The 23,259-nt window shown below is 42.1% G+C and overlaps 1 protein-coding gene across 7 annotated transcripts in view; it reads right to left on the bottom strand.

The window, feature by feature from the left end:
• The window catches only part of SLC35D4 (solute carrier family 35 member D4), a 642,891-nt gene that overhangs the window by 294,093 nt on the left and 325,539 nt on the right, over positions 1-23,259 (bottom strand). For all 7 annotated transcript variants that reach the window (XM_085605764.1, XM_085605763.1, XM_085605761.1 and 4 more), the window contains 2 exons: positions 17,749-17,784; positions 14,622-14,656 (listed from right to left, as the gene is read on the bottom strand). In XM_085605764.1, coding sequence (XP_085461890.1) covers positions 14,622-14,656; positions 17,749-17,784 — 71 coding nt within the window. The remainder of the gene's footprint in view (positions 1-14,621; positions 14,657-17,748; positions 17,785-23,259) is intronic.

The following is a 23,259-nucleotide window of genomic DNA, read 5'->3' as shown; positions in this document are numbered from 1 at the left end:
TGTAGGTACAAGCTATTATGGTACACTCTGTGAAGAGTCCATTGTTTCCTTACAGTCTCATGCATGCTTTAAGTTTTCCTTACACGGGAATTGCAGTGGGTTTTACTCTCATCTGCTCATGGTACATTTGTTCATTTCTCACGTGCACAACTATAGTCGGTCTTCCTCCAGGGAACTATGCGAGGGTTTTAGTCCTTTTCGCATTATTATATGGGTTCCTACCCATATCTGTTTGTTGACATCGCTCAACCTCTCTGCATTATTATTTTGGGTTCCTACCCATATCTGTTTGTTGACATCGCTCAACCTCTTTTAGTTTTCACAATTTCAATATTACAAGGACTATTGTTTCTATGGGTCTTAGTCCCATTTGTTACTGCTTTTGGGTTATACTCCTCCCGAACCTCTCATATAGTTATGTTTTTATTTTATTGAACTTTCTATTATTAATATGCACTGTTTTCTTTACACTACATTTTGTTATTATGTATTGATGATGGTGTTTGACTTAGGTGAGGATTATCCTTTTACCTTTCCTAATTTTCCTTGTTTTCTTTCTTCCTTTCTGTTCCTTTTGTGAAGTTTTCTCCTGGTGCCTCGTGTGGATTCTTAGTTTTCCTCGGCTTTTCTGCCGTGTGTTTTCCACATCCTGTAGTCCTGAGTTTTGATGGTTCATTCCTCTTCTGCCTTCTTACATTCCTGTTCTGGCCAGTGGGTATGTTTTGAGGCAGTTATTCGTGGTTCTTTTTCTCCTTTTCTCAGACGATGTTATTTCATTCTTTTTCTTTTGTGTACAGAAGGGAGGCTGGTTCTTATATCTTGGTTTGCCTCTCTTCTTTGCTTCTCTTATCCTTTCCTGTTGCTCTCTTCTTTCAAAGGCTTCATGTTTCTTATCTCCTCCGTTTTTTCTTGTTTCTTCATTGTTGTTTTTTTTATATATAGAAGAAAGGGGGATATGTTGTATCTTGACTCTGATGTTATTCTAGCCCTGCCAATGGAATCTTGGTGTAATGACATAACATGGAATGTTGGGAGTGAAATAATCATAGTTGGCTGGCCTGAGCAGCATGCTGGCTGCTCCTGGTGGGGTCTTGTTCTAATCTTCTTGTATTCTTGTAACTATCCTGAATAAACCTCTCTGAACCGCCTCTACTTGTGTGGACCTGATCACTACACATATCATGTGGCGACATTTCAGAAAAATATGTAGGGTTTTTTGAAAGCAAGGGAAGTGCAACTTCCCCTACTTTCCAAATAAAGAGGCAAAATACAAGAATGGCTGTGGATATTGTTTCCTGCGCTATCCTCTCACCAAAACAATGGAAGTGCTGTACACCCCACAACTCAAAACAAAACAAAATGGTATCCACCCCAATCTCTTTCATGATTGTAACCCAGGGCAGTGGATTAATCATTTTACATAAACATTGTGTGACCCCCCCTCCCACTACATCGAAAAATAAAATAATTTTCTCTTTCCACCACAAGAAGGAAAACAGCACTGTCCTAACATCATAAAGGATTCTCAGCAGAAGGTCCTAATTAGTGACGAAGGTGCTAATGCTTGTAATGGTTGTATTCATATTTTATTACACTGTTAAAACGCTTGGGAGAACAAAATGGAGCAGAACAAAAGTTGAAAGGGACAACACTTACCCAACCCCTTCTGTGGCTGCCTTTATTGTTTGTTGGGGCTTCTAAACAATGATGGGGAAACTGTGCAGTATAGCGTAAAAAAGAACAAGTTTCTTACCTTCGGTAACGCTCTTTCTGGTGGATAATCTTTTTTATTTACCGCTGATTTCTCACCTGTCTGAATCCCCAGGTGGCAGATTTAATTTGGAAACCTTTCTGCAACAGCTCCTGGGCACCGGTTGAAGGCACCATCGGTCTCCGCAGAAACTCCCTCCCACCGCCAATGCGAGGACTTCGAGTGAGATTTAAGCACCACACCCCTGCGCACTCACATCCGTTTATCAATCAGATAATTTTCGAACCCTCGACATGGAGTGACTAACAATTTAAGATGATACAGACAGTGTTAAAAACCCAACTTTTGACATTGTAACCTACAAGAAGTCCACTCCGTGGAACAGGAAGGCTGGTGGGCAGTGAGGAATCTTTGAGCTGATAGAGAATCAACCCGAAAGAGCGTTATTGAAAGTAAGTAACTTGTTCTTCTGATGGATACCTGTACCCGCACATTCCGAATCAATACCAAAGCAGTAATTCCAAAGGTGGTGATTATGAGGAGTGGACTTTACACTGGGACCACAGAGATTATACAGTAGTGCCTGTTGAAGGTATGGACAGACGCTAATATAGCAGCTTAGCAGATGTTCAATACAGAATTGCTCTAGCCAGGGGCATAGTCATGGCTTTCGACCTAGTGGAATAAGTTTGAAGGCCCTCAGAAGACTCCTGTGTTACAGCATAGCACAGCTCAATGCAAAGAGCAATAAAAGAAAATGGAAAACTCTCTGGAATAGTGGGCAAAATCTTGCTCACCATGTCCCAGAAGGCATGTGCATTGTGGCCCAAGAGGCATACAGTGTTCATTGACCTTACAACCAAACCGGCAGAAGAGAAAACTTGTTTGGCTTGGGCATCCATCCTTTTAGACTCCCTACCTGGAAGAGCAATTGAGGAAGCATGACCACCAAAGCCTGACAAAAAAGACTCTCCAATGTCAGAGGTTGAACCAGGATGGACGAGTCCTTGGCGGCAGGTTTATAGCACCAGGCAGTTAGGTGGCTCACAGGTGGTGCCCCGCAAGGTCAGGCTACAGTCGCCACAAAAGCCTCAGTCAAGGCTCTATTAGATGGCATTAAGGGCTCAGCCATCTATGTCTCAGGTTGAAAACTCTCAGTCAGTAAGTTTTCCTTAGTCTCCACTGTGTACGACTACTGCAAAGGATGCTGTAGGGGCCCCATGAGAGGATCCAATCTAGTTTCAAGGGAAGTGTGTAAATCACTGACATTCTGAAGGTAGAGGTAAAGGCCAGCATCCGTAAAATGAGGGAGGGGGAGAAATGTGGCTGCCTCCTCGTCATTGTCTACATCGTGGCAAACCTTTTGAGCCCTTTGCCCATTTTGGCATCAGAAACAAAAATGTCTTTCAGCATCCAATGGTATTGGCGTTGAGGCAAGAGAAGGGAAGTAGGGGAATCCTCCCAGTGCCACAGGCTGCGTTTTAGTTATTTCGTAGTGTAATTTAGGATAAGATCTTGCCTAAATCAGCTCAGGATCAGACACTGGAATCGGGTTGGGGTCCAGAACTAGCACCTCTAGAGCAGAGGCCAGTGCTGAGACGGCCATAACTAGCAGGTACTACAGGAAAGGGGTTGAAGTGCAGACTGGCCTTGCTATGGGCCCAGGCAGACACCGAACTGGGTAAGTAGGTGTAGAGAATAGGGGCTGCCGGAAGAAGTCCATCAAGAGTCCCAGATGAATCCTTGGGGCCTGAATATGCACCAGAGGTCCAGAACCATTTGAAACTACTGCAGCATGGTTTTATGTAAGTCTCAATCTGCTATGGAGTCAGCGATACCTGAACAATCTGTGGCGCATCAAATCTAATCTCAGAATCCAGTCTGTATCAGACAATGGAGCTGGAGCTTTCAAGTGTTGACTGAGCAACTTCTTCCCGGAGAGGGAGCGGTGGGATGGAGGTGAATCCCACTTGGTATTCCTGTGTTTGTGGAAAGACTTGGCTTTTGACTTCATCTTGGACTTACCATAGAAAACGACTGGGACTGAGAACAACCATGAGACTTTCAAAGAGACCAGCCTTGATCCTGGTGTTCAGCGATGTAAAGCTTGGCCTCATGCTCCCTAATAGCCTTTGGATGCATCGGGGAGCATATGTCAGAGGTCATTGAGTTGTGTTTTGGCCAGGGGACCAAAGACTGATGTTGTATGGGTCTTTGACCAATATCTGCTTACTACCAGCTTGCTATGGCCTACATCCTGTGGTCTTATGGGGAGACATCCCTGCACAGTGTCACAAAAATAATCTGGGGAAAGTCAGCAAAACACAGAAAAGGCTGGGAACAAAGCAGTGGATTCAAGTTGAAGGGGGTGGAAAATAGGAACGGACGTCAACGTAAAGAGGAGGTTCCTATAAGTGGCTCTGTGTCATCACATCCAGAGGTGGGACAGTGCCACCGCGGAATTTCAATGGTGCCCCCTACCAGCACATGGGAGCCATTGTAGAAAGCTTTCTATATCCTCCATGGAGTCTAGGGATTCAAAAGTTGAGAAATCTGCAGTTGGAAGTATCCAAAGGAATAATATCGTTCACTTCTTCACAGCCATGCGCAGACTACACACCAGCATTTGGAGACTCACATCTGCTGTGCATTAGCAACTGCGGTGGAAAGGAAACACACTGACTCTGGGACATCCATGACACACAGGAGTTAGTGGAAAGTTGCAAGACCAGACTATAATTGAGACAACCATGGAGATAAGCCACAAGCTACATTTTGTGACTCTGAACGCAGGTATAAATATTGAATGTGTTTAACACCGCTTACCCAGTCCTTTAGAAAATAACCGAGACCGCAACCCAGTAATAAATGTAAAAGTTAATTATTTTATTCTGTTCTGTAGTATGGGACAGAAGACACTGACTAATAAGGTTTCTGATTGTGCAAAGGATGTCCTTTTATTGGATGATACAGGTATGAGAGTTTGGAAACAATGATGAGATCTCTAAATCAATTTGGTTCTCCTGTTGGAATGATGCTCTATTCTTTGTATTTTGATCCAAAACCAGTCCAGGGAATTTTGACCGCAGACAGAAGGACATAGTGGGTATCAGTATAATGTGAGTAAACTGTAAAGCACAGAAAGAAAAGGAAATACCAAGAAAGTCCTGAATGAGGCCTTTACCAGTGCAGAAGGGAACCACCTTACACCACGGTTTGTGTTTCAGAATTAACAGCACTCACACCAGAATTTAAAGGATCGGTATCTTGCCAGCGAGCATTTCTTAGGGTATTAGTCCACCACTTCAACACTTGCTTGATTCCACAGGTTCACCATGAAACCATGGTCTCTGAGGATTCCGCATCTCTACTCTGATGGTCATGCTGCTTTGTGCACCGATCAATACTGATCACCTTCTTGTCTTAGGCTGGGGCTTCCATTACACTTCTTTTTTGCTTGCGCCTTCCACCTCCAATGGTCTCCTCACCACCTTGTCATCACCGCTCCACTCGTCTGCCTCACCCTTCCCTTTTAGCCTTCTCCTACCTCCACTGGTCTCTCCTCTGCCTCAGACTTTGCCACTCCACTTCTTTTTCACTTCTGCCTCAACTGGTTTCTTCTCCACTTCGCCTCACTCTTCACTGCTCCACTCTTTGCCTTCAACTACTACCACACCCAAACAGGCAGCTAGTGGGTCCCTTTTTATCCGCTTCTCCCCTTTACTATCCCATTTTTGCCAAAGTAAGTTCCAGGTCATGTGATGATGCACTTTTTGTTTACATCCAAGGGCACTAAAACACAGTAAACTAAAAATGTAGAAGAACACTTGTGGTCCGGTGGACATATAGTAACATTCACCACTGGAATAAGTTACCCATGAACAGTCTTTGTGGCAGGCTTTCTGACCAATATTCCAAAAAACAATTTAAAAATTACCACAACGTAGCATTCTAGCAGATGACATCACTCACCTTCCAACCAACGCAATTCAGGGAAATCCTACATCTTTGCTTCAGGTATTATGGGAAAGCATATGTTACGCAACCATAGTTCTAACTACCTTAACAAGCATTGGTAATGCATCGGTTTCGCGTATGTAATGAATAAAGAGCTGTTTTCATCAATCATCCTCCGGGAGAAGGAAAGAGCTCCTTAACAGATAACACAAGAGTCGAGAGGATGTGGTGCCGTGGCCAGAGCTGCTGACTCGCGGGACAGAGATCCCGGTTCCAGTTTCGGTGCAACATCCTATGAATCTATGCAAATCTCTTAATCTGTCTGGCTGATAAATTGTTATATAAATATGCTGCAGTAATAAAAGGCTAAACTTTATGAAAATATAGTTCCACCAAAGCGGATGGCAGGAAAAAGGTAAGAGAAGCAGATGAGAAGCAGGCATTGGTAAATGCAGAAAATATGCTACAGCCAATAGAAATGGAGGAAAGTTAAGTGGCACTCACAGGAACCAATGAGAAGCCAGGAAAGAGAGGAGGTGGAATGTAAGTCCCTTTTAAGTTTATATTAGAAACAATAGATTTCTCAAGCACAGCGCAAGCGCTGTGCAGGCAAAACCTAAAAATAGACTAAAAAAGCTGACACCTAATTATCATAATTGGATTCACAAATGCATAATGAATCAAGTTAATGTGACACAAAATCGAAGTAACAGGAGTGTTATCTAAAGCAAAATCATGGTCAAATCCATAGCAGCTTACAATTAATGAACGTGCTACCTCTGATATGCACAGCATCTAATTTAAAAAATCAGCACCTTTTTCAGCAGTATTGATACGGCTACCATACAGTGCCTACAATTTGCAAGTCTTTCTTCTCCTTCAGTTTTAAACTGTAGAGTAAACCCTTTATATATGTAGGTTCCTCCCTGCTTAAAGACTCGTATCCATATATATTCCTCCTCTTTCAGTTTGATCAAGTATTTTTGATCAGTTCATTAGTTCATCTCAAACTTTTAGGTCTAAACTTGATAACAGTAATTTACCCTCCCGTTATACAGGCGGATAAGGAGATGGAGGTCAGCTGTCACTTGCAAGCTTTCATCTTTCCATTTGCAGACATAATCAAATTACATATGTGTGTGTAAGGCAGGATTTCTGCAAATCCTTTTAAATGGCCATTCTGCGTTGTGCCAGGTTGGTTCAATAGATGCAGCACAAAGAAAAGATGAGGTTTCTTTGCAGCACTGTGCAAAAATATGTGACTCTTTGTGACCCCAATCCTTCGTGCAAACACACAGTATTGAAAAGCACCTAGATGCCTTGGAAATCACATTTTCTGAGCTATACAAAACGAGCGCAACATAACAGAACAATAATGCCAAACGTTACATGGGAAACGATACTTATTCCTCTAGGTAGAGTACACTTGCACACAACCATAAGTAGCCTCTTGCAGATAAACCATCCTTTATAGACAAAAGAAGAGAGCGTGCCCCAGTGGAACAAGGAAGCAGGTCACTTTAAAAGAGCTCTGCATGAAGCGCTTCCAGAGGGAGTTCTACACAAAGGTCACCGCCAAGTCAAATCACATCCTTCCGCGGTTTAAAGTAGGACACTGGAAAAGGCGTGCTGGCTAGGGACACGCGAACACAGAATGTGCACAGGAAGCTAGAGGCTACATGTGCATGGTAGAACGCACACTGCCTGATGAGATGGATTTCTGAAATGGAATACATTCATTAAACTGCCTATAATAATACAGGGGTCGAGTCACAGAAAGCGTGTAAATTCAGGCCCGCATAGGTACATGATTATGAATGATTTGCATAATGCCACGCATGGTTTGCGATTCGTGCTTCCTTAATTTCCCTGGTGTACAAGATTGTGCCACTTATGGTGACACCTTCAGAGCCCCCGAAAACCTCGCCATTCTGCCTGTGCCCAGCTCACACTTATGCCTGAGGATATCGTGACCAAGGAGTGGATTTTCTGATGTTGTAGGTGCCATCTGCCTATCTGAAAATCCACAGTAACTTCCAATGTGAAATCAGGATATATATTTACGCATTTTACTTCAGAGCGCAAAAAGTCTGAGGATCGGCCCAGTGGCTCCAGATCACGAACTTGCATGCACGGTAGACGCAGATACCAGCGTGGAGTCTCGTTACTCCACTCTCACTGGAAGGGAGCAGGTGTCTCACTATCTTCGGTGTATTAGAAGCTAACAATCTGTATTAACAGCCATTTTATGTACATGCTACAGAACTCTTACTGTGACATCTTATTGACTCCTTATCTTCCAGATAAATTTAGTGTCAGGTTTGAAGTTTCTTATTTTGCACACAATGACGATGACATTGTCTCGGGTCTTACTTGAAATCCAATATATGCCCTCAGTATGAGTGGTCATTTAATTTGATTAAGAATGGTAACAATAGTTACCGCCCCATCAAAAGTACGATCTACGGGGAACCTTGGATCTGTTAACCTTACCCTACTTTTGAAAGCACTTCAAATCTTCAAGTGAAAATCCATCGTAAAATGAGAAATCTGATGCAGAATTACTGATTCCCATGATATTTTCTCATTTCTTAATGGACCCTAATGGTTCAACTTGTAATGGGCCGATTTTCCCTGCACCCGTATTTAACAGTACCCGTGGGATCAGTAACGCCAGGAATGGGAAATACCAGGTCATTTCCTGGGCCACTCGAAACGAGGGCCATAGTGATTCTGTCGAATTAAATTTAAATGTGTACTTGCTTCTGAAAAGTAATAAACAACAACTGATGACTTACCAAAATTGTTGTTTTGCACTTCTGGGCATCCTAAAGGGCCTTCCGACATCCCTTTTTAGGTCGAGCCACGTGCAGCGCGCATGCGCTGCTCTAGGAGATGACCTTTAGAAATCTGTCTGCACTTTTCAAGCACTTGTGCTTGTGGTGGCATCCACCTTGCGGGAGCAAGCAGCGGCGCGTAGGGGCCATCTGTTTGTAATTAACGTGGCCGCGCGCGCTTGTTTATATTTCTTTACTTTCCCTTCCACTGCCTGCCTCACCCTCGCCCTCCCTTGTCAACCGGTTCCTTTAAACAACTTTGTGGCTTTTTGATCTCTGCCAATTACTGTGCTACATATCTAGCAGCTGTACTTAAAAAAATCGTACTTTGTTAAAAGTATCTACTAGCATCTATTTTTGTATAATACATTAAAACAGGGCCTGCTCTCTATACACACCATATAAACAAGCGCTCTCTCTTAGCACATGCTGCCTCTCGTCTCAAGTTATAGGAAGGATGAAACTTAGAGTAAGCCCTGCTTTCATTTGAGCCTGTGGCCGCTGCGTGTGCACAGATTTCTGGGGCCATCTGTTCTTAATTGAGTGGCAGCGCCTGCTTCTTTATTTTTGTCTACTCTCTCACCCCATTCCTGTCTCACCCTTGCCCTCCTTTGTTAATCGTCTTCTCCTAAACAAGTCTGAGGCTTGTTGATCACTGCCAATAACAATCACTTAATCTCCTTGTGCCTACCCTGGTTTTATTTGTTTACATTTATTTTATAACGTTACCGGTGCACATTATCAATTCACATTTAAACAGGGGCTGCTCTCTACACACACCATATAATCAAGCGCTCTCTCCTAGCACATGCTGCTTCTCTTCTCAAGTTATAGGAAGGATGAAACTTAGAGTCAGCCCTGCTTTAATTTGAACCTGTGGTTGCTGTGTGCGCACATATTTCTGGGGCCATCTGTTTTTGTGGCTTGTTGATCTCTGCCAATAACTGTGCTACATATCTAGCAGCTGCACTAAAAATAATCGTATTTTGTCAAAAGTATCTCCTAGCATGTATTTTCGTATAATACATTAAAACAGGGGCTGCTCTCTACACATACTATATAAACAAGCACTCTCTCCTAGCACATGCTGCCTCTCGTCTCAAGTTATAGGAAGGATGAAACTTGGAGTCAGCCCTGCTTTCATTTGAACTTGTGGCTGATGCGTGTGCACAGATTTCTGGGGCTATCGACAATAACTACACAAGTGCACAATACTGAAACATAGCAATCTATAGATATTAGCAATGAACTTCTAATGGACTGGTTTATGATCAATACATATGTGGAAGATTTAGCCGATGCACTTATGCCATATGTACCGCAGACATGTGAAGTAATATTTTGCAACGGTATTGTTACAAAACTATTAAAAAATATTGCAACAGAATGAATATATTTATAAATATTTTCTTTTCCACTCAACTTACTTTAAAGTACTAAAAATGTTAGCTAAAAATTCTTGCAATAAAATTTAAACTAACAAGCATATGTCAGCTGTTCCTGGACAACCCATTGCCAATATCCTTGGTTACACGCTTATAAGGTGCCAAAAAAACAACACATATTAGCAATGCGCAATGGGCGGAATATGCGTAGTCACGCTATGCAAAGCTCCGCGAAAAGGTAAAAAATCTTCGCGAGCACGCAGAAATTCTGCGAAAACGCGGAATTGCTTGCTCGCGATGCTGAATTCCTATTCGCGAACGCTATGTGCGTGCTCGGGGGGAAATATCTCGCGAACACGCATTTTGAGATCGCGAACAAGCAAAAAATTTCGCGGAGCCACGGAATGCTGAATTTTGGGCAATTCCGCGTTCTCCGCGGAACGCCAAATTACCCAAATTCCTCGAGCAGAACGGAATTTACCGTCCAGGCCTAACTTTAGCATTCAAACTAATTGTAAAGCTGTTCCGCATTTGCTTTTTAAGCAAAAAAGTTAGAACAAGATTTTTCAGTAGCCCACAATTTATTGCTTTGTAGTAGTGTTTAGAAAGATAGTTATGCAATAAACATAATTGCCATAGCCAATACGTCTCGCCCTTCAGAACATACAAGTATTTAGTTATGCAGCACAATATCTTTGGTGCAACAACATCAACTGTTGCATGGCTTAACACTTATAAGGTCCCAACGGTGAGACCTATTGGCTATACCAATGCTTGTTTTTTTTAGTAGTTTGCCTGAATTGTTTTTCTACACATTTTTGTCTGTACGATAAACATTTTTGACAATATTGGCTTTGCCATGTTTTAACCAGCTTTCCCTCTGAATATGCATTTTGTGATCAAATGCAATGGGAGTGTGTCTGTTTTCACTTTTCCTGCCTGGGACTCCATCCTGCAATGTGCTCCCAGCTAGATGTCTCTACAGTCAATGTAATCAAGTGTTCAAGATAAGGCCTGCAGTCTCACTCGAAGAGGCGTGCATGATTTAGCATGCATGATTTAGAATGAAGCTCATACCAAAATTCTGAGATTCTTCAGACAAACTGAGATCTCCGGGAACTACTACTTTCAAGGACTATTCAGTCCCGAAGGTGTGTTAAGGTGGTGGTGGGCTTTTGTCAAGCAGATGTGGAATGACTTACTCAGAAGGTCTGGAAGAACAGAAGAAAAAGAGTAAACCTAGTTGATACCCTCATGTTCCTAAGTATCAAAGGAAAAGGACCGCAAATAAATTTATGGTACAAGCCACAGTAAGTTCTGTATTTATGTAATTGTGGTTGGATGGAGAGTGGATTGATTCACACTGAAGGTCGCCACTGAATGAAGCATGGACAGTTAAAGGCTGCAGGACTCTAGGCAGGTAAATTAAGAGGCTACAGTGGAGCTAAAGAAGAAGGTGAGAAGAAAGCAGTGGAACAGAACACAAAACGGAAATGAGAACAAGGAAGGAACGAGGACAGCTTCATATGATGAGCACAAGAAAATTGTGAGGTACTGACTTGTCATACTGGCAACTTGAACAAGAAGTTAGAGCAAGGACTGGTGTAGGTTTTACAGCAAGGAACATGTGCAGCTTCCTCAATGGAGAAATGTAATAGTGTCGCAGTGAGACACCAGCATATGCATGTTTCCATTGGCTCCTAACATTTTCCTCTATGTGGCCGGGTCAATCTTCCATCACTTGAAAGCATCTACATTTATCAACATGATTTTCAATATCTTCTTCATTTCTTTGATAGGGGCCATCTTCCGGATTCACTGGACCATCTTTGTCAGCAACTCTGTATGTGGGAGAAGACCAATCCCCAGCAGCTAAGAGAAGGGAAGGGATAGGCACTGATTGATTCCGTTGATTATTGTTGTAATCTCCTTCGCATACTCCAAAGAAAACAGACGTCTCTGCACTCTTTTATTTGTTTATTGTGGGGTTTCACAAAGTACTTGTTGTCGTCTTAAGATAACTTACGATAATTTCAGAGCACTGGGATTTTAGATACCTAGAGAAAAAATAACCACGTATAAAACTCAATAGAAGTAATAGTGATGATCCGGTCGCTGGAGACCCATTAAGTCTGAAGGACATCATACAAAACATTCTTTGATCGCAGACCCAGACGCTTTTTTCAACAGCTTGATTTTGATGTTTTTTTAAATTGGAGTTTGGGAGTGTATGGTGTTACAGAGTATTGGACTCGACACCACCAAGGATCGCTCTGTGCTTCTGTCAAGCGAAGAGGCATCGAGGGATCATATGTGATGTCGCGGACGTCCTTGCAGGATGTAATGAGGGGCCAGCTTTAGTAAGTTGCTTGACCGTTGTTCCAGCAGGCCTTTGAGGATGATGCAAAATCCACACATTCACTGAACATCCGTGAAGATCTTTAAAAGCTGGTTTGGCATGGTCAAAGGTACCTAGGCGTAGGCACATCTCAGCAGCTTTGTTTTGTAGTCTTTGCAGTCTATCAATAAAATTCATCAGCAAACATGTTTAGATCACATTGCAGCAATAAGGGCTCCACTTGTGGCAGGCTGTTGTTGCTGCCATGCCTTAGATAATATCATTGTATCTGGCTTCTGTTCTACTTCTGATGCAATCAGGGCCCCAGTGCTTCTCTATCGAACAGTCAGAACTCTTGGCCAGGCGGTTTGAAGCGAAGTAAAGATGGGCTTTGTCTGCAGCATCTATCAGAACTTCCTTATTAGGGAGCCCCTCATGAGAGTGGTACCCAAATTAAGAACCAGTTCAGGGAATTTTCACCACAGATAGTTCTCCAGTGACACTGCACACCTACCAGCTTTGGCAATGTCCTAGTGTAAGTATGTGTGAATAGTTCATCTGTGAAACCAGAAAGCGTCTTCTGAACAAAAGATGATGAACTGTCTGGAAAGACTAGGTCTACTAGTGTTGAGATCTTTGGATAAAAAAGTGTTTACTCACCTTTAGTTTCTTAACATGCAAAGCATTCGCTCGTCCAGAAACAAGTGAGTGAATAGGTAGATCGGTGTAACCCTGCAACACAAAATAAATTGCCTCTAGGGCTTTTGTTGCTAAGTAGGACACATCTGATTCCTGTGTCTTTACTACAAAGAACTGCTTATAAAGCCCACCAATCTTAGTGTGCGGCTTGAAGAACCAGACGTCACTAGGAGAGCCCTAAAGATGTTCCACTACACAACAGATCAGGTCTGGAGCACCCCCCTCCCCCACCCGGGTGGTGTGGCGCAGCTACAGATGGGATAAGGGTAACACAGCCCAAGGCATAGAAGAGACAACCTGTGGGGATCACAAACAAGGGCTGTCATCCGCAAACAACGCATGCTGCGGACCTTCAGCAATGCAGCAAAATATAAGGGATCAGAATTTTAGAGGGAGAAACCGTAACGCGATCGCAAAGTAGCTGATATAAAAGTGAAATTAATGTTCTCTGTACGAGATCGAATTCCTCCCCAGAAACAGTGAATGAGAGTAGGCTGCTGGGGCCTCAGCAGGTGTGGTGTGGTGCCACATTTGTTAAGGTGTGCCAACTCTTTGAGATGTCATAGTGAATCCTACTGGTGCCCTCCCATCTGTGGATGGCGTACCACACACGGGGAGGAGGGAGTCTGAGGATGTTAGAATACCCAGGCCATTCGAGCACAAAAGAAATTGACAAGTTAAACATATCCTTTTCTCTAGCTAGTCTGACTCAGTCTCACTGTCTAAGGTTCATATGCATTTCATTTTGTTTAATTTTATTTTCCGAGGTTTGTAACGCGCTTGTGATGGACTGCCACGTCGCAGAGCTACCATGGCTAGTCCTTCAAGAAGTTCAAGATAAAGGAGAAAGTGCAGGAATAAGGGAAGGCTCGGTGTTTAAGGCACAAAGATCCGAATTTCGGTCATTAACCCTTTTCACTCCGTTTCATTGTAAAGGTCAAAGCAGGTTGGTGAGTCCAAGCAGGAAGCAAATGGTGCCACTATTAGAGTTTGCCTCTTCTGTGGAGCACTGGGCGCATACCCAGATGAGACAACCCCGGTCCTGCTGACCACACAGCAAGGGGAGCAAGAAGAGAGGGAGACCAGAGTGAGAAGTGAATCGATATTGAGGCGCGTAAGCTTGAAATGGAGACCACCTCATTATATTGAGGGTAATATGATTTAGGGATGTATGACGTTACGCATACATTTACATCACGGTACATTACATCGCGGTTTTGACAACGCAAGTCGTTACAACGACTTGCGTTGGAGGGCGCTGGACTTAGGAGTAGTATAATTTACTATTCCAACTCCAGTCTACGTACAGTAGGGAAGGTGTTGGATAGTAAATTATACTACTCCTTGTCCTAGAGCACCATCTAGCGCAAGTCGTTGTAACGACTTGCGTTGTAAAAACCGCGATGTAACGGCATCGCGATGTAATCACCGCGTTGTAAACGATGTTTCCCATGATTTAGTACTGGTGTTTCATAGCATCATTTTCTGCCGCGTGATTGAGTGCTCTTTCTTCTACGTTCCCTTGCATTGGCTAATGGGTGTTAATGCATTCTTATAAAAAATTACCCTATGTAATAAACGTGAGTATTGACAAACATACTTTCCATTCCTCTATTAATTGCCATGTAGTGCTATGGCACAAGAGTTTTGCGTTTCTTATAGATGAACCAAAACATATTTTATAGTAAGATTACCTGAAGGGTGGGACGCAAAGGCCAACAGCACCACACTAAAAACAGAAGGAAAAAAGGCACTATCTTAAACAAGGAAAAAAGGAATATTGTTCATCATTAATAAGTATAAGCATGGCCACTGGAATTATGGGGTTCTTTAGCTGTAGTTTTTTTCTGCATAATCATGTATTTACAGCACTTGTACACAACCTATATTCTGCTGTATAATTTGCCAAGTTAAAAAGGTTGCTTTTAGCTCACAAGCATCAACCATTAATATAAAAAAGCTGCAACACGTGTTGCCACAAAGTGGCAGACCCTTTCCAAAGGTTATAACTAGTTGATTGCTGTTTTTAGATGTTTTACGGATACTAATGAGGTAAAAGGTTTGCCCATACACTCATATTATGCTGAAAAACTGACAAAATAATTGAGTAGTACTGCCACAAAAAGGTGCCACATTACGTGCATAATTTGCCTTTTCTTACAAAATAATTAGATCAACCCTGCCGCATAATTTGGTCTTCCTCTGCTACATAATTCCAGTGGCCAAGAGTATAATACAATGCATAGTAATGCATTCACTGAATTTAATGATAGTGAAGAGAAAAAGCTGTGCAGAAACGATCGGAAATCTGAAAATCATTACAGTACATGTCCCACTGAATCAGAAAAATCTATAGAAGCAAGTGCAGGAGTGTGCCACAGACTGACGGACCTAATCTATAGAAACGGATCATCAATGTGGCATTACAAAAGCATAGCACTAATCTTTCAGGTATATAAATTATATATAATAAATAAATAATAAATAATATTATACTTCATTAAATAAAAACGTCATTTGTGCGCAGAAGTCTTTGACTCTAATTCACAAAATCAATATTTAAAGACAATTTCACCTGCAGATCTAAGCCTATGAACAATCCAGCAGCTTACAGACCCTCCCTAGGAGTAAAGCTTTGACTGCTGGTGCGGAGGGATGCATTCTAAGAAAGTCTGTGAACACCAACAAACATGCACATTAGCAGGTATGTGTAAAGGTTTTGCAGGTCCTTTCCAATCCGGGATAGCCTCTCCTGAGGAGAGCAGTAACAACCCCCTTAACTGAGTGAGCTTTCATGTATGTTGACCCTACGGAGACGCATTAAATTAGTCCCGCACATTTACAGTAACGGAACACCCTGTGGCCTGTTGACACCTGTAATGTATGTTCCATGCACAATATCCGATAACGTTTAACCTCATGGAGCGTAACTTGGAGATTTGGGGGGACATGTTGGGAACACGGATGACGGATGTAGAGCTGGAGACCATGTCATCTACTCCCCCTCGGACTATGGAACCCACTGAAGATCTGACGCCATATGCGATCGATTCCCCGAATGCTTGAATGATAAATAGCAGAGTCTGGGGGACTTGAAACTTTGATGAAAGGGGGGTCACATCCAGGGATTATACAGACAGGTACACCTACACTCTGCCATGGGAACTCACACAAAATGAGATGACTTCCCAGGGTTGCAGGACCTACATGACATTAGGCGAGTGGCAACCCTCAGCACACAGGGAGGGCCCTGCACCTCCTGCCCTACTGTTTCTACCCACCCTGATGAATCGCTATTCTTTACCTCTTTTCAAAACCTGCACACTTGCATCCTGTTTCTCTCTCGTCCCGGCTAGCACCGTGGTTATTCCCGGCCCACAATGGTTGCTGCCACAATTGTTGATGGTTTATCAGTTTTCTCTGGGTGGTTCAATCCCAGATATAATGCACCATACGTGGCTAAGCTGTCGAGATACTGTGCACGTTATACCGTGACATTATTGAGATTGGGCCTCTGACTTGTAATATTGGTCCACAAGCAGGGTACTTATGCATTCTATTGTTGACTGAGATTCTACATGTCCTTTTCTACTGTACAGTTCCCATATGCGATGACATGCAATGAACCATGCTGTGCAAACACTTAATAAAAACAAGTTCAAATAAAAAAAAATTAAAAATCTTTTGTCCTCGTCTCTATGCACGGAGGGATCAGTGAATCAGCTCCCTGTTTATTCCTGGACTCCCCTAATATGCTAATATTTGGTTCCACAAGGACATTTACAGGAATCTCTTCACTTTTAGCAGGTTCTTGAGTGGTGTTTGAACATTTCCAATGAATAAAGAATGCAATAATGACTATGACAGAGCACTCCAAATTAAATGTTCATTTGTTCCCGAGTTCGCTGTAAAGGCATCTCCTCTGTCCAAGAACACTCCGTAAGTGCGATGTAGCAGTTTTAAAAAAAATACTGAGAAAAGTCCCAAGGGCGCACATCCAACCTAAATTAGCTACACTGGCTGTTTTTCAACAAATGATACAATAGCCCTTTTGGTCTCCAAAGTTGATTATTTTAAGGAAATTAAATGAACACTTTTAGAGTTCAAATCTGGGAAGCAATCCCTCTGTGAAAGGAACCCCTTTATATCTTATTTGGTTTTCAAATATTTTCCAAAAGAAATGTTGTCATTCATTGACATATTATCCAATGTTTCTCCAAGTACTTTACATATCCTCTATGCATTTCAGGCTGAGCAGATCCTTTATCGGGGGATATACTGTGAATAAAGGAGCACGTGTGTCATTGGTTATATTATTGTTTAATGTGATCTTAATATAAAATATACATTTATAGATGTGGTATCAATCAGTATTGAATGGTGCAAATAAATAATAATAAAAACTGACTGGCACTTCTTATGCTCACAGTATTTTCTGTGTGCTTGCATTAGGCACATATAACCGATGAACTGTCTTGCATGGTCCATGTCTTTTTGGTAGCCCAGAACCACCGGGTTCACCGGACTGGGATTTTTGAGAGCGGTGTGGGTGTGGAAACCACGTGTTTGAACTTCGGGTGGCAGTGGACATTCGTCGACTGTGCTGGTGGCTCTTGTTTGAATTTCTATTGGCTGATGGACATTATGTGCTCATTTATGCACAGGGTTCCTCTCCTACTTTACCATCTGACCACCTGCAGAGCAGCACCGCCAGTCATTACTTCAATAGCATTTTTTAAAGTGTAACACCTCACCGAAAAGAATATGTTAGGAAAGAACACAACTGAGTATCCTTCACTTGAGAAGCAAGATTCTATTTACCTGAAAATATAGTTTATGTATTGTTGATCAAGGTCACTGAAAAAAGAAGCAGATTGTTATTATTTTGGCAGGATATTAAAACAACAAACAATGCAGTTTCATAAAACAGCAAACGTCTTAAGTATGTAATGTGTTCTTCAATCGGAGTTGGTTTATTGGTGTCTTGTTTTCCACATGTTATACAGAATCAGTACAAATGGTCTACACACAAGGGCTGAAGGAACACATTTTCAGGTTTACCAGAGGTGTGAATACTGGGGAATACTGTACAAAGCCCTTTTCTGATCGTAATCCATGCGATTCACCAAATCACAAAGTTTGTGACAGCATGAGGGCTTTTAAGAATGTCCAAATGTCTTTTACAAGTCGAAAAATTATTTCTGATTCGTAAAATGGCTTTCGTGATCCTTTCTAAATTACAGATAGGAGGGGGCATGAAAGGGCTGCCCCATCCTATTTCTGATTTGGATAGGAATGTATCAATGGTTGGTGACAGCATTTGCACTCGTAAACCATTGATGAGCTATAGATACTCCATTTGGGGTGGTAACTGATTCACACAAGGGAATGTGTCCCCTTGTCCCCATTGTGAATCGTGTCGGGAACTTGGGGGGAAGTTCACCCACACGTCTACCCAAACAGAAAACTTTTATCTTTAAAGCAGAATCAGTTGCTTTAGGGGTTTCCAACAAGTAGCTCGGGAGCTACTGGTAGCTCGCCAGCACCTTCAAAGTAGCTCTCACGGGTGAAGTCAAGCCTAGTATCAAATTCAGAGAGTAGATGCCTATTGAGAAAGGCAGCACTGCTCATTTTAAGATCCTTAGAGTGACAGCCAGCCGAACCTTTGGCAGTGACTCATACTAACAATTTTTTAAACTTTATTCATCTTTTATTACCATATCAACAAGGAGATCACATCAGTTATTACAATCGTCTTTGGTATATGAAGAACATTTCAATGACATCACATCTGTCTCCGCTTACAATATACATTGATATCTCTTAAGTAAAAATACAACAGACTGTGCACCATATCCCATTATAGGAGCAGCTCGTCAACTCCGATTGCGTAACACTGTCCCCTTCAATATTTCCCAAGGCGTTCAACCGATACTCACAAACTAGTGCGGATCAACCTCAAGCACTCCCAACAAAATGAGCCGGACTGGGGGGAAGCGGGATAAGACCTCCATGATACACAATGCTCTGTCCGATGTGACAGTGTTCCGACCACATGAGCTAACAACCCCCGTGGGAACAATCCCGGAGCTAGAGTGCGAAGAGGCAGTGGGCAGGGTAGCAATATACGCCTTGTATGGGCCCCATATATCTTTAGGGCGCACTATGCTGGGAAGCAGGCTAGAGTAGATCTCGCTGTTTTTGCTGCAGAACGCCAAACTATTAAGCCAGTCATGCGTCTTAGGAACCGCCCCACCCCCCCCCCAGCGCAATGCAATCTCGCACTCATACTAACACTTAGACACACACTGTATCAGCCAATAGGGCCTGTCACATGACAGTCTGTATCCAATCTCAATATAACTAAGCCACAAGGAGATTGACCATGTTGTAGTCCCTGCTGTATCAGACACAACATGTGTGTGAACAGTGGACCATAAAAGAAGCACGGCAGCAGTAGCCTGAGCAGTAATCAGTGCTGACCCACCAAAGTGTGGGACTGCAGGAGTCAGAGTGAAAATGCGTCAGTTGGGTGCATTATCAGCTCAAGACATGAGGAGAAGAGGGCATGATCCAGACCAGAGAAAATGAAGAAACTCATCAGCATTTATGTGCATCCATAATAAACACTATTGCTTCCTGAAAGCTATGCCTGGTGTCAAGGACCACCAAATGTGTATGTTAGCCCCCATCATAAGGGTGTTATCTCTGACATAAGTGTGCTTGTTCCTGGCAAAATAGTTCCAATGGCATAATAATGGTCATCCTTGAATATTTTGGGTATTTTTTGTCTAGTTGTGGTATACGGACATCCATCATTTACATACTAGGAGCATGACTGGCCTACAGTGACCTATTCCTGGCATAATAATGGTCATGACTGATATATGGTCTCTGCCCTGACCCTTATGGTTTCCAGCTTTGGCACAACTGTGGCCATAGTGTAATGGTGGGCATTACTGGCATAATACAGGCATCCATGGTGCTGTGGTGAGCATCCATGACATAGAACTGTAATACCTGGGTATGCAAAGTAGTCTGTACATATGAGGCATTTTTACATGGGAGTACGTAATGAATGACAAGCTGATGTTTTGGGACTGTGCATTTCCTAAAATATGAATACAGATATTTCAAAGGCAGTTTTTGTTTTCAAAAATGGGTTTTCTTCTGGAAAATTGAGTTTGTTCGCCCACAGTGGAAAGTGGTATATGATAGAAATATGTGCATTTTAAGAAACTGATGAATGATAATTCAAGCTGAGCTGGGGAGACCTACTGATGTATTCATGTCCTTTGTGCCGTAGGGCATGTCAAGATCTGAAGGTTACTTCATAAGTCAGGTGGGGGCATTTTATATTAATGAACAACCGACATTTCTGCTGTTACCTGCACGTGGAATACTTGAGTGGTAACTACTGATAATTCTGCTTAGGGTGGCCCTGGTGTAGTCCCTATTTTACAGTTATAAAATTTGCTAGTAGCTCGGGCAGACTTTCCTTGAGCAGAAGTAGCTCTCACTACAGAAAAGGTTGGAGACCCCAACTGCATAAAAAAGCAAATCCTGGTTGGGACTCTAAACACAGAAGTGGCAGTCTGTTGTTCCTTGTAGGCCACTATCCCTGTGTTGTAGTTTATCGCAGGGGGTGACAAATATGACCTGCCTAATTAATATTCATTACACAGCTCGTTCTGCGACCCCCTTCAACTGGAGATTTTGCGCCGCAGCTTATTAGCATTTAGGTCGCATTGCAAAATCAGAGACATGTCGCAAACAGTGGGTGTACAATTTCACATTTTGCCTTTAGTCCCGTTTACCGACACTGTATGTATATTTGTTGAATGTGGTATTCTACCCCTCCAACTTTTTATTTGTTTTGCCACCATAAAAAGGAAAATTATACAATTAAAACACAAAAAATACAATAAGAAACATTTCCACCAAACGGTTGACTTCGAGGTTATCCCGCACAATCACATTCGAATGTCGTAGTCTGAGAATCTAGCATGGATCTCGCCCGCACAGACAAACATTGTTAACACCTGTCAAATGCTAAAAATTGTGCTTCTGGATACATTGTTTTAGCAGCATCGTAGGTGAAAGAAGAGTTAAAGAGTATATCGTAAGTGAAAGAAGAATTAAAGAGTATATCGTAAGTGAAAGAAGAGGTAAGGAGTATATCGTAAGTGAAAGAAGAATTAAAGAGTATATCGTAAGTGAAAGTAGAGGTAAAGAGTATATCGTAAGTGAAAGAAGAATTAAAGAGTTTATCGTAAGTGAAAGAAGAGGTAAAGAGTATATCGTAAGTGAAAGAAGAGGTAAAGAGTATATCGTAAGTAAAAGAAGAGGTAAAGAGTATATCGTAAGTAAAAGAAGAGTTAAAGAGTATATCGTAAGTGAAAGAAGAGGTAAAGAGTATATCGTAAGTGAAAGAAGAGGTAAAGAGTATTTTGAAACTCCTTGTGAACATATAAATCTTTCAGGGTAGAGGAACTGAGACGCCATCATTGATTCTGGAGAATGAAATGCTCTCAAAAGCGACCTCACTCAACTGTAAATAACAATAAACATCAACCTGCATGTTTTATGGAGCTGAGTCCAACCAGCTTCGCAGGATGCTTCAAATGTCGACTACTCCCTGTGTCAATGGACTCACCACGCCACGCAGGTGGCGATTTTTTTATTTATTAAGGAATCTCTTTGAATTCAAAATGTTTATAATTATGAAAAAGGTGATGTTTGCGCCGGTGGGGGTGCGGCAGTCATTTATAAATGTTTTGATAATTCAGTTATATTCTATATCTGCAAGAATTGTATACTATAAATGGTAAATTACATCAATTGTGATAGAGTTCAATTATTATAAACTTTCTCTTTTTTAATGTATTAATAGATAATAGTGTGGTTTTACTGAGAAGACAGATTGCAAGACACACACAAACCAAGGTAAGAAGATACAAAAAGTAAAAATAAATCTGTGCTTAAAGCTTCGACAATAATGCTTTCAAAACCTCGCCTGGTTTAGCTCCAGTGTTAATAAGGGTCTCTTGCTGCTAACTGCAACTTGCTACATTTCTTAATCGCCTCAAAGGCTTATGGGTCCGCTGCATAAACCAAGCAACATGCACAATGGAGCAGTTACAAATGATATTTGAGGGCATTGAGCATTTGCGTGAAATCAGTACCTACAATAATATTAGGTGCAGGGTCGGCTTTAGGACAGTGCGGACTCTGAGGTTGCACGGGGCGCTGACCTCAGGGGGGCGCTGTGTTTAGCAATAACTTATGATTTAAAAACTCCTGCGGCAGAGTTCCTTTGCGTCCAGATTTCAGGCAGCATTAAAAATGTCAATATAACTCTTGAGATTAATGCTCCTGCTAGGATGAGAGTTTTGTCTAGGGGAAGTTTTGACTCGCCATAAAGCAGCACAGAGGGTTAACATACCTGCTGCAAAGAAATCATAACATACAGATCTGTTTTTAATGTGGATAGCTGGGTGGATTACTGCCTTTGTCACAGAGATCCTGTTGCACCACAGTTCATAAGATACAACCCTAATATAGAACAGTGACTCATATGAACTGTCATCAAAGAGCTGCATGCAAACCGCATAAAAAGGCTAGGACATTATGTTTTTTCCCCCAGTCTTTCATTATCTATACCTAATGTTGGTGAAAATGGCTTGTTTGGGTAGATATACATTCTTATTAGTAAACTCAGCCTTTACCAGTGCTTTAAAACAAATTAAATGTATGTGAGAGAGGGGTCATGAGGGAGTCCAAGTCATGGGGAGGGGGGCACCAACAGGGCTAAAGCGGGCTCAGATTAGGTGTTTTTGCCAGATAGTTGAAGTATACTGATAATCTGTTATTTGCTGAAGCTAGCAGAGTACATGATGTCATGTGTCTGGCTGTTCCATCGAATGTCTTATGCATTTAAAATAAAATATTTTGGAAAAAAACATTATGTGTTTGTGATGCTTGCTTTAATTACATGAGTAGGATACAAATCTTCTTAATTCAAAACTTCAGAATAAAGCAGGCACGTCACCGTGAAAAGTTTGAGGAAACTATGAGGAAGTGACTCTTCTAATCAGCTTCCACTGCAGCAGGTGAGTGGCCAGGACCTTCCATCAGGGAAGGCCATAAACGACGGCCATGGATACCCTCGACATTTCTAGAATAAATGTGACAGTTGGTCGCTCCTTTGTAAATCAGGCAGGGTTAGAAGTTCCAAATAGCAACTTGATGAAGCAACTCTCCCAAACTAGAGGATGTAAATGCATCCTACAAACAGATGACCGCACTAAAGCAACGCCCAACCCACCCAAC

This window comes from Triturus cristatus, chromosome 5_1 (genome assembly GCF_964204655.1).
Source record: "Triturus cristatus chromosome 5_1, aTriCri1.1, whole genome shotgun sequence".
Classification (NCBI taxonomy): domain Eukaryota; kingdom Metazoa; phylum Chordata; class Amphibia; order Caudata; family Salamandridae; genus Triturus; species Triturus cristatus.
This window is presented reverse-complemented; position numbering and strand designations above follow the sequence as displayed.